The sequence below is a fragment of the Enhydra lutris genome, unplaced genomic scaffold (assembly GCF_002288905.1).
Source record: "Enhydra lutris kenyoni isolate GAN:26980312 unplaced genomic scaffold, ASM228890v2 scaffoldscaffold8, whole genome shotgun sequence".
NCBI classification, from domain to species: Eukaryota; Metazoa; Chordata; class Mammalia; order Carnivora; family Mustelidae; genus Enhydra; species Enhydra lutris.
Window position 1 is genome coordinate 35,583,329 of NW_019154092.1, and position 12,807 is coordinate 35,596,135.

Sequence of the window (12,807 nt, forward strand, 5' to 3'; positions counted from 1 at the left end):
TATCCTTCTGAGGTTAAAGTTAGCATGCATGTCAGTGAGCTGAGTTGCCTGAGCAGAGCTCTCATGGACCAACTGTCCACCCACTTCTGAACTACTCAGGACCACTATGACCACATTAAGCCTTGCATGTGTGTTACCCCTCTCCACCTGCATCTAGGGCATACATCATCACCTGAAATATCATTCCTATTTGGACATAACACCCCTAACCTGACTCAATTCCATCTCTTCTCCCTGAATTCTTTCCCTGGACCTTCTGGAACAACTTTTTGCAATCAGCCTCAGCTCCATTTATGAAAAACTCCTTCAACTCCATGCCTTTGTGAAGTGTGTCTGTCTCTTGAGGACTCCATGTCCCCTTTCAAATGGAGGCTGTTGTTTCTTTTTCCTTCTCCTGCCCAACTCCTTAGGGTCAGGAAGTAGATTAGATACTCACCTGATCCCCACAGCTGCTTCTAGCCATTTCTCCTTCATCTTCCTTTAGACGAAGGTTAACTTATACATTTGGCATACTGGACACAGTAGACATAGTGCCTGTGTTGCTTTTAGGGGACTAGGAAAATATTTCCATTTCTTTTAAAATTTTAAGAAGAAAATGACTATAATCTAACCTGAATTGTATTCATCTTTTACTCAAACAGTTGTGAATATACTTTTTAGTTTTTTTATGAAGGAAGGGGCTAATATGCCTAGGGCCCAGATAAGTCATAATGTGGCCCTGCTTTAGACCCCTAGCTCTTCCCTAGCTCCTTCTGTCAATGTCCATCACCTCTTCTCTGCTGCGAATCCATCTAAGGACCAGGGTTCTGTCCTTACATACTGAGGACCTGAGCTCCAGTTGACCACTTTTCTCTCCACCCAAACTCTAATATCCAGAGTTGGCTTAAGTACATACTGCAGCGTTAATGCAAGAGGCCACCCTTTTAGATCAGACCTCCCCAATGGACTGGAGAAAATAGCTGTGTATTTTGGTGGGTACCTGGGGGTGAAGACTAAGGAAAAGGACAGGGCTAAGGGCTGGAACATTGTATATATTTCCTGTTTGGTCCAGATAATTTCAGACGTTGGGAAGGGATTGAATCTGCAAGCAGAGCGCCTTGGCAGTTTTGGTGGAAAGAGCTGGGGATGGCAGAGAGAGGACTAGCAATTAATTGAGGCTGAAGAGGGTACAAGCATTTCAGGTCTTTCAGCCATTATTCTTTCCCTTTTTGTAGCCTCAGCCACTCTCATTTATGTAGCAGGGCTGGGTGAGCCAAGGGTGGGATGCCAGGTGGGGATGCTCATGGCCCAGTGTTGTGAAGGATCCCCTGCGCTGCTCCAGTTCTCACTCTGCAGACCACATGACATCAGCCTCTGAGTACCCAGTCCTGAAAGTGCACTGAGTTTTCAAGGTCCTTCAGTGCATCCTGTAGGGAAAGCAAATGCTCATCACAATGGAGGGAGAAAAAAATCCTGAATCCTTATATCCTCTGAAGCTTGCTAAGTTCTTGAAGTGCAAAGTAGAGAGAAGGGCTCAATGGGTGTGCAGAGGGCTCTTCATGCTGTAAAAGCCAGCCTGAGAGTGGCAGGCAGCACTCATTAGGCAGCCATGGGGAGAAGCCTCTTCTTCAAAAAGCAAGAGGCAAGGAAGCATTTGATGGGGCAGGTATGTTTGTTTTAGCCTGGGCTGGGTCTGGGGACTGCTCTGTTGGGAAGGACGATTGCCTAGGGTCAGAGAATGAACCTGCCCCGGGCATCTTTCTCTCCTTCCCTTTTTCTCTCTTTCTGTCTTTGTTAAAATACAAATTTACATTGGGAAACAGCCCAGCTTCCTAATGATGGAGACTGCCTCTGTGCAGATATAATCTCTGATTGATGGGGTGTGGGGAGGGAAGGAAAAAGACCAAAGAGAGTTTATGAATTCACTCTCAGATTCAAATCACGTCGGGGGCCCTGCCAGTCTCCTTAGGCAGAAAACCAGGCAAGGCAGAGATCAGCAAAGTGTCTTGATGTCTCTCATTTACTCCCCCTTTTCTCTACATCTGCATTTATTCACTTAACAACCTAGTGAACTTGCGCAATAGAGTCTCACTACTCCTTCCTTCTTCCATAGAGCAAAACAGAAAGGGAGAGTCCTTGTTTTAATCACTATTCTTCTCTGGGGACTTTAGCAAAACTGAACATACTGGTTCACATTTAAAGAAAGTTTTATTTAAGTTACTTCCAGTGGGGATGCCCCAAGGTTACTTTGTCTACTATTTGTCTGTCTACTATTTGTCTCAGTATTTAAAAGCTTAGTGTATTAATAGAAAAGGGATTTGCAAATGCTTACTGTCACTCACCTGGAAGCAATTACTCAAAAGATAATCAATTTAACATCAATACCTTTTTTTTTTTGAGTGCCAATATTTGACTGGCTTTGTTCTGGGGCCTTTTGTAAGTGTAAGATATAAAAGATCATATGCCATGTTGGTCAGTGTGGGGTGAAAAAGCAAACATGTGAAAAAATAGCAGGAAAAAAAAAGCATACTAAGTAAACAAGTACCAGCAGGCAGTAGCATATACCTTACACATTCTAGGTTTTCCATACAGGTAGAAATAAAGCTTATATCTTCTCCATAGTAATACTGACCTGTAAATACATTATGCTATTTTGTAATGCTGGCCACCTCATCCACATAATATGCAAATCATCTGGTTCAAATGAAATTTTAAAAGATGAGGTCTTTTTCCTTCATTGCACAGATCATTTGTGAAGCTAATCACAACAATAAAAAAAAACACAACCCCCTGACAGATTCTAAGTCACAGCAGAACTTTTATTTTATTTTTATTTTTTTTAAGATTTCATTTATTTACTCGAGAGAGGGAGCATGAACATGGGAGCATGGGGAGGGGCAGAGAGAGAGAGAAGAGGAAGCAGACCCCTGGCTGAGCAGAGAGCCCAACGCTGGGCTTAATCCCAGGACCTTGAGATCATGACCTGAGCCAAAGGCAGACACTCAGCTGACTCAGTCACCCAGGTGCCCCATGGCTGAACTTTTAAACTCAGTATAAGAAAAACTTGTGTTTTAACAGGGTGCCTTCTATAGAAAAAGGGAGTCCATAGGCTTCTGTGCCTTACACTGAAAAACACTTTCAATAATCCTCAAGTCAGCTGGGAATGTGAGCACTAAAAAGCGTATCAGCAAATTTGCGTGGTACTAAATAACTTAATGCTTTAAGTATCAGTAAAGACAAAATAGCATATTGTATAATTTACCTTCAGAATTTTTATTTCTCTTTCTTTGTATAAATTTTAATTGTTTTAGTTTAATTATAAGTAATTAAATTCAATAAGAAATTTTTCTAATTTTTACTAAGGGGTTATTTTGTAAAGAAAAGTCAGCTCTCACAGAGGTTCTCAATAGAAAGATGTTCAAACAATAGATGCAAAAACTGCAGGAGGTGACTCCAGCTGTGGAATGGGAGAAGGGAAGACGAATAGACTTGACATTGGAACTCAGGTTGAAGAGAAATAATGATTTCAATGAACCTACAAGTTGTCTATTAAATTCTGGATTTAATTCCAATTTCAAGACAGTTTGGTGGCACTTGGAATCTGAGATTGGTCCCTGTCAAAGACAAAAACCAAACAAGGAGAGATATTACTTTTACTTAGGCAATTACCATAGGGAGAACACCCCAGGTGAGTAGATCAGAGTTTCTTAGCAGGATGGTTTCATCTTAGGCTTTCATAGGAAGAAGGAGACAAGTTATAGGTAGGATGATTTTACAGTAGGGATTGTTTCTATAATCAGAAGGATTCTTAGTCACTTAAATGGGAAATAATATTTCTCTCTGTGTGTAACTAATTTTTGGACAATAGACACTTTAATTAATTATGAGACAAAGAATGGAAATTTGGAGGGTCTGTGTCTGGTTCTGTAATACAAAGATTAATTAGCAAATTTTATCTAAATCATAGTGTGATTTAGATAAATCTAAATTTATGTGATTAGTGATTTATCTAAATCAAAGTGTGTTTCTTTGTAGTAAGCCATTTTCCTTGATCACAAAGAGTAGGTCTTTTTGGTTTTTGATATATAATAATTTGATATATAATAAAATGTAGGCATGGTAGAAGAAAAGGAATGGACCCTTAGGTGGGCTTATGGAAATCCTATTAGAAAGCTTTTTTCTTTTTTTTAAAAAAGATATTATTAATTTATTTGTTTGTTTGTTTGAGAGTGAGAGAAATTGAGAGAGAGCACAAGTGGTGAGAAGGGCAAAGGGAGAGGGTGAAGCAGACTTTCTGCTCAGTGGGAAGCCTGGGGCTCCATCCCAGGGTCTTGTGATCATGACCTGAGCTGGAGGCAGATGTTTAACTGACTGAGCAACCCAGGTACCCCAAACCTTTAGTTCTTCCTAAGAAGTATCAAAAAGACCCTCCATAAGATAGAGTTGGCTTTCTGGAAATGCAAAAAAGATTTGGGAAAGGAGTGGAAAAGGAGAGAAGTAGAGAGCAGCCAGAGGAAGCCCTAACCATAAATTTAATTTTGTGTCTGTTAACATCACCAGAGGTCTACTGTACTCCAGGGGCACAGAGGCACATTTTACTCCAGTTCCAACTCTATAATTTTGACCCCAGCAATTAGCTTTCATCCCTCCAGAACTCAATTTCTGTGTCACTAAATGAAGAGAAATGGATGGTGCAGATTAGTACTACTCAAGACAGTTTGAGCATCACTCATTGTATATGAAGACTCTCAGACACCGCAGCTCACACTCACTGAATCAGAATCCTCATTTTAGTAGGATTCCCTGGCACTTCATATGCACATTGATCTAGAGAGGCTTTTCCTTGTCTTTGGGGGAACAAATACAGCCAATTCTCATTATTCATGGATTCCATATTTATGTATTTGGTTGCTCATTAAGACTTATCTGTAACCCCCAAATGACTATTCACAGCCATTACAAATGGGCAAAGAGCAGTGGAATGTCTGAGTCACCTGATGTACACATTCCCAGCTGAGATCAAACAAGGCAATGCTGGGCCTTCTTAACTCCTCATAATTTGAACAAATGGTCTTTTTTGCAGTCTTTTAGTGCCATGCTGTGGTTTGTTTGTGTGTTTTGCAGTGGTGATTTCCTTGTTTAAAATGGCCCCCAAGTGCAGTGTTGAAGTGCCCTCTGGTGTTTCTAACATGAGAAGAATGTAATGGGCCTCCTAGAGAAAATACATATGGTAGTAAGCTTTGTTCTGGTTTGAGTTATAGAGCTTTGGCCATGAGTTCAATGTTAACAAACCAACGAGATACACACACACACACACACACACACACACACACACACACACACACACATATATATATATAAAATAAGGTATCTTTAAGCAGACCTATACACCAAAGAAGCTTATATACCCATTGTTTGATGAAAATGCCATGGTCCGAGGCTTGTAGGAACATAACTGTTTATTTCCCCTAAGAGCAATATTTCAATATTCACTAACTCAGTGAACGGCTCTGTGACCTTATAGAACATAACCTGTAAATAACAGGAATCGGTGTTCCCCTACTGGGTGAAGATAAAGGTACGATCTGAATATAGAATAATAGGAAAGATATTATTTGAGACTGATGTCTTTAAGTGAACATTAAGAGACAAAGAGAATATTACCATTACACAAAACAACAGAAACTTAGCTCCAATTCTAAATAGTCTCTGAGGTCTGGAAAGCCTCTGCTTCTTCTTAACTGCCATGAAGATCCCCAGTATTGAACAGCACTCTTGTGCTGTTTTGTCTTTGTTGGTTCCCCAAACAGGGAGTCCCCAGGGAAAATCTGAAACTTCATCCCTCTCCAAAACAGAGAGCCAGGAGAGATGGGAAGAAAGAGGCTGGCCTCTCCAGTTTTGGGAAGTTGTGGTCTCATAAGCAAAGGGATTACCAACAGGTAATTGACTGTCTCAAGATGAGTGGATCTCTGTACCAGTCTGTTAGAATCTTGACAGTTTATATTGAGGCCTTAACAGGGCTCAGTCACATATACTGTCCAGAGGGTCTCAACACCATATTGCTCAACAAGGCTGAATCTTTCCAAACAGTTCCCACTATGAGAATGGTGAGCACAACGTATAATATGGGACAGGGGATGGGGGGTGAGGAGCCTGTGACTGCCTGGAGCCAGCTCCAGGGTCAACCAGTGGTCACGTCCTCTCCATGACATCCTCCTACAGTTTTTAAGATAGAAAAAGAGACAATGTTTTGCCTCTGCACCTTAGCTAGACTTGGTTTCTCTGAGAAGAGGAAGTCCCAGTGTTTTATTTCTCACATTCTCTCCTTTGAGTCTTAAGCCTGTTCACTTATTAAATACCCCCTCCAGCCTGACAAGTATCCCTCTCGTTCTGGAGAGAGTATTAACTTTTGGAGTTCTCACACTAATGCATGGCTTAAATCCAGGCAGACTCTCAAGTGAACGCTTCTCCTTCTACTCCCCCGCCTTTCTTTTTCATTCCAGGGTTTCTTTTAGTGTTTACATAAGCTTTTTGTTTTGTTTCTTATTAAAAGATAAATTCCTACAACACAGTGAGGGTCTTTCCTTTTCTTTTAGAGTCTCTGTTACTCTTTCCCTGTGCATTTACAGCATCTGGGTAGGTGGCAAAGTGACTTAAAATGACTCAAGAGATCACAAGGAATTACTTATGTCACTAATTATTGTCTATGGACTCCGACCCTGATTGCTCCTCTTCCTTCTGTCTCAGAGAAGCAAGTCTGAGTGTCGGGTCAGCAACCTCTCTGTGATTAAATATTCATGCACAAACACAAATGCACACAGGCAAGGCAATAAGAAGTGCCAAAAATAAGAGCAGCATCTCTGTCCTGTGGAGCTTGTAGAAGCAAACGTAAAGAATGAACGCAGATCAAAATTGCAGATCAAATATAATGCGAGCTGACAACGCACTCATTGCAATGGGTTTCCTAACAACAGTGAATTCTCAGGAATATCTAAAGCCATTGTCATCCCATAATATCCACAGAACAAATTAAAGCTCATTGTGCCCTATGATCTGACAGGACATGCTGCATGATGACATAGGGAACATCGCATACTGAGGGGTGCCAGTGGTGGCATCACAAACAGATGGGGAATACCATTTTCTCTCTGGTGATACTGGAGGGGTCAATGTCTAATATAATGCTTGGTGTGGTTCATGGCACATTTTAAGTACTCAGTAAATATTTACTACATAAAAGGATGATCTGCAAGGATGCTAAGTGGACCAAAATTTCCCCCCTCCATGGAGTTAATCTGTAATAAATCAAGATACTTACCTGAGAAAGTAATCTACAGAGAGGCAGAGGGATCAACAGCAGTGCTAAATAACATGGAGGATGCTAAACATACTGCCATTAATAATTTATTTTCTGTTGCAAAAAATAAGTTCAGAAATTGTTCTGGAATATTTCTGTGTAGTTCAGTAAAAATGTCATGCCTTTTGGAGTCAGACCCACTTAGCTCTGCAACGTATTAAGTTATTCATGATATACAAATCACTTAATCTACCTTATTGTTACTTTTCTGTAAAATAGGGTAACAACACCTACTTCATTAATTTGTTGAACTAATTAAATAATACACGTGAAATTGCCTAACCTGTTATCTGACATATAGTAGTTTTTCAAATGCTAGTTTCTTCCCTACTTTGCTTATACAACATCTGCCCTGTGCTAGGAACTGAAGTAGGATGCCGTGCTGAATAAAGTCTACATAACTCTTCTCTTACAGAGCTCGTAGCCTACTGGGGGAGACAGCCACTAACCAAATTATTGTGACAGAAACTCTTGAAAATTTGTGAAGAATGCGAAGAGGGATGAATTTTTGAGTGAGATGACTTAATCAGTGCTGGGAAGAAAGGTGAGGTCAGAGGAGGCCTCCCTCTGAGGAAACCAGCTTAGGCTTGCAGGGAAAAGATCTAACAGTAGTTCCTCTGGCAGAGGTGGGGGGAGGGGTTAGAGACTCTTCCAGGACCCAGTGTGATTTTATAAAAGCCCAGAGTTAAAAATCTTTTTAGGGCGCCTGGGTGGCTCAGTCGCTTAAGCATCTGGCTTCGGCTCACGTCATGATCCCGGGTTCCTGGGATCAAGCCCCACATCAGGCTCCCTGCTAAGCCTGCTTCTCCCTCTGCCTCTGCCATGCTTGCGCATGCTCTCTCTCTCAAATAAATAAATCTCTAAATTTTTTTAAAAGATTTTATTTATTTATTTGAAAGAGAGACCCCATGAGTGAGCATGAGTGGGGGGAGAAGCAGAGGGAAGGAGAGAGAAAATCTCAAGCAGACTCCTCATCCAGTATAGAGCCCAACATGGGGCCTTGATCGCATGACCCAGAGATGATGACCCAAGCCAAAACCAAGAGTTAGACACTCAATCAACTGAGACACCCAGGTGCCCCAAAAATCTTTTAAAATCTTGACTCAAAGTCTATAAATAATAATCAGATATTTATCACACTGTTTTTTAGTTCTCCTTTCCAAGGTCTACACGAGAGATCACTGTCCTATTAGTGAGAAAGGTGAAGACACACAGGGCTCCCTGTAAACAATGTTCCTGGGGATAGGAGGAGATAGGACTCCATTCCTCTTTTATAGCTGAGATTCTTGATAGGGATATCATTCAGCTACTGCAAGTTTTCTTTTCTCAATTGTAACACAGAAAGTAGAGCTTCTTCTATTAACATAATAGAAGTATTATGTAATAATATATATTACATTACTTAGTAAGATATATATTTATATATGTAAGACATGTTTATTATTTCCCAGAATACCTCATGCTTTTGATTTTTTTTTTTTTTTACCATTTTGTAGCAGATAAGAATTACCTTCTTGAATAGAACTGTTCAGGTCTTGTGGGTTCCTCCTCAGGATCTTAGCAGACTTTCTCATTTCCCACATTGTAACTTGGTAAGAGGCCAAGAGTCTTGGTTTATGAGGTAGGAGTTTTCAAGTTTCCTGACATTATTTGTTCTATCATGTAATTAGGTTCTAAAACACCTTGAGTAAATAGAAAACTTGTAAAAGCATTTTTTTTAAACTGAAAAAGGAATTAATTATGTCATTTTAACCTCATGATATAATCATTTCTTTCTTCTTTTTAATGATAATTTTATTTTTATTTTTTAAAGATTTTATGTATCTATTTGAGAGAAATAGAACAAGAGAGCAGGAACAGTGGGGAGAGGCAGGGAGGGAGGGAGAAGCAGACTCCCTGCTGGACAGGGAGCCTGACATGGGGCTTAATCCCAGGACCCCAAAATCATGACCAGAGCCAAAGGCAGGTGCTTAACCAATGGAGCCACTAGGCGCCTACCTAAGTTTTACTTTTTACTAAGTTTTACTTAGGTCTAATAATAAAAGTAATTTAAGTCAACACCCGGTTCAGAGAATTTGTCCTTCACAAACTGTCACTATTTTATTTTATTTTAATTTTTTTTAGTATAAGAGACCCTGGTTTAATTTCTCATAACTGTCACTATTTTATTCAATTTTGATAAACCTGTTTCACATCAAACCTCACACTCATTGCTGGAATTATCCCATAGACAGGGCATTTGTAACTATTTGTTTTACTGTTGACACCTCTGATGACTAGAAAGTTTAATTTTTATTGTTTGCTGATACTATTTTTCCTATAAATTCCAACCATTGGTAGCAGTTATGCTTAAGAACATATCAATTCTGTTCTCTTTTTGTGGGAACTTTAAAGTTACAGGAGGATAACTATCACGTTTTTTCCATAGTCTTAACTTTCACAAATATTTTTGAGAACTTACTTTGGCCAAAACATTGGGCATGAGCTATGTTTTGCCTTTCCAGCTTCAACAGCTACACTCCTTCTAACCTTTCCTTGAAAGGTTTTCCTCTTAATTACTATAATTTATACAAACTCTAGCCATGTCCTTGTCACAATGTGGCACCTCAAAATAAACATATACAGAATGGAGAATTTTATTCAATATCACCAAAAATAAAAATAGGAATTATTAAATTCAAAAATGTATTAAGCACTAATGGGGACAGATATAGAAATAAATGACACACTACTCTTGCCTTCCAAGTGTATTGAATCTAGTTGGAAATGAAGATTACGAGTTTAAATAATATTAAATATTATTAAAAACAAGCATTTTAGGAGTTCAGATGATTCAGAAAACTGAGTTCTAGATCTTATTGGATGTTTCTAGTTCTAACTAGGGCTGTCTTGAAAACTACATTGGTTCTGAATATTACCAGTGTAAACAAGTACCAAATGCTTTGCCCAAAGTGCATAAATATCGGTAGTGCCAAACTGCTCTTTGTCTAGTCCTTTCTCCACTCTTTACAGTACAAAGAGGAAATCTTAGCTTGAGATAGCAAATAAGTGATTAAATCTGCAATTTTTGTAAAGGCCACTAGAAATAAAACTTGGCAAAATTCTAATTCTAGTGATTGCTCTCTGTTTAACCTGCAGCCAGTGAAGGCTGTTAACATTCTCTTTGGGTAGAATTTTCTTTTGATTTTAGAAACAGTTAAAGCTCAAACAACAGCGCTACTTAAAAAAAAAAAAAAAAAAAAAAAAAGAAAGAAAGAAAAAAAAAAGAAAGAAAAAAAGTTCTGTTAAGACAGGAAAAACACAGGAAGCCTGGAATGTAACTAGATAGGCTGTATTTCCGGAATTTTACCCTTAAGCAATACGTTTGGCTCCTTTTGCACATGCGCAGAAGGAAAAGTTGGGCGGGAGTTCCGTTGCGCCGGGTCGCGCTCCAGGCAGGGATTGGTGGCGCCAGGTGGGAGAGGCGGAACCGGAAGCGCCTGTGTTGTGGGGCTTAGCCTGTTGTCTCCCGGCGTCTTTCCAGCGCCTTGCTACCAGCAGTTGGTTCTGCTTTTGCAGGGATTGCCATGGGGGAAGCGGAGAAGTTTCACTACATTTACAGTTGTGATCTGGACATCAACGTGCAGCTTAAGATGTAAGAGAATCGGGACACTGACTGGGATTGCTGGGGCTTCAGAACGCTGAGATGGGGGCCTATGGGTTGGCGGGGAGAAGGTGGTTATTAGCCTGAAGACCGTCCTGGGGGCGGCTGGGAGGGCTGTAGCCAGGGAAGCGGAGGAAAACCGGAGGTAGAGATGGGAGCCTTGTGAAGGGATTGAGCACTAGGTCTCTGGGACAAGGATAGCAGTAGGAAAATGCCCTCAAGTTCCACGGTGTTTTACTCTCTTCAAAGCATTTTGCTGCTGACAGCAACCTTTTGAGGGTTTTTACGTTTTACAGATTAAGAAATCAAGTTTCAGTAAATTCGTCCTCCTGCCGTTAATAGTTGGAAGATCTTTAGAACCGGGCTGGCGGGTGGAATGGAGGGTACAGAAATTAGACACAGGCAGATCTGGTAGTTGAGAGTAACATGAGTACATGGATACAGTATTAGCATCACAGGGGGTGTTAGAGACTTAGGTTGAATCTTGGGACATTGTGGCATTGTTTAGCCAGGGAAGTTAGGAGTCCGTCGAAGATGAGAGTGTCAGTTGCAGAGGGACCAGAAGATAAGAGAAAAGGCTTTGCAGGAAGATTTTGGAGCATTACAGTTGAAGTAAAGGCCAAGGGCATGATATTTTGAGATGAGATTAATGAAACCGAGATTGGGGGTGGGTAGGACTGAGTTGGAAATTATGTCATTTTAAGGCAGTCTTAAAGAAGTGTTTTCATATGTGAAATCTATCACAAATTATTAATCATATCATTCATTATATGTTTAGTCAGTATTCGTCTTATGTTCATACATGCAGTGAATACATTTTTTCAGCTGTCAGGTGCACCTTTGAAGGACTGTTATTATTTTCAGAAGTTACTTACTTCAGACTCTGACAAATCTTTTACTATCCATGTTGTGGTGATAGTAAAAATAATATTTCAAGAACCAAACTATAGTTTTGTAAAATAATTTACAGACCCATTTCAGGAAATTTCTGCAACATGTGGCACTACATGCTTATACAGGACTGCATTGCTCTCATTTGATAAAGGGCTTTCCTTCAGTCTCATTCCTCTCAGTATTTTTTTGGACATAAAAATGATTTTTTTTTTTATACTTTTGAACCCTAGAAGGAAAGAAGAAAAGTAAAAAACACTGGTCTGTCATTAACAGACACACATTCAGTATTTTGAGGCAAAGTTAAAGCATAAATTAGAAGTTTGGCAAAATTTAATACTATCTTTTAGCCTCTAAGGCTGCCGTTGTTGATCATTGGGGGCAGGGAGTATCAACTTAGAATCATATAATGAAAAAATAATGAATTCTTTAATTCAGTTTATTCTCCCCAGGGTTTTAGTTTATTGTGACAGTTTTAATTAACAAGTTGCAATTTAGTCTCTTTTCCTAGCCCCATAACTGGATGTCAAAACTGCCTGCAAGACATGGTCACTTTGGATGTGCCAAAGCACTTTGAAAGCAACTTGTCTGAGACTAGCATATCATTAGCCTACTCTTCTGATTCTGATCTTCCTGTGTTGTCTCATTTATTTTGGTGATTGTTGGCATAATCGAGTTGGTTAAGACAGGAAACTGAGTTCTGCGTACATCCCTCTCTTACCTTCTCTGTTTAATCATTCACAAATTGTCTTGAATCTACCTTCATATTGTTGATCGATGCCACCTTTTTTTTTTTTTTTTACCCCACAACCCTGGCCTTAGTCTACCTTTTTCCTTTTAATGCAGACTGAAGGTCTTCTAACTGATTTCCTCGCTTTCAGTCCCTCCTCTCCATTATGTTCGTACATTCCTGCCAAAAGTACGACTCTGATTACAT

The 12,807-nt window shown here is 39.8% G+C and overlaps 1 protein-coding gene across 3 annotated transcripts in view; it reads left to right on the forward strand.

Annotated features, from left to right (window-relative positions):
- Window positions 1-10,766: 10,766 nt before the first annotated feature.
- LOC111142649 (phosphatidylinositol 3-kinase catalytic subunit type 3) overlaps window positions 10,767-12,807 on the forward strand; it is a 143,760-nt gene continuing 141,719 nt past the window's right edge. For 2 of the 3 annotated variants that reach the window (XM_022495965.1, XM_022495967.1), the window contains exon 1: window positions 10,767-10,970. In XM_022495965.1, the coding sequence (XP_022351673.1) occupies window positions 10,903-10,970 (68 nt within the window). In that variant the 5' untranslated portion in view covers window positions 10,767-10,902. The remainder of the gene's footprint in view (window positions 10,971-12,807) is intronic. The other variant, XM_022495966.1, reaches the window with a different exon arrangement.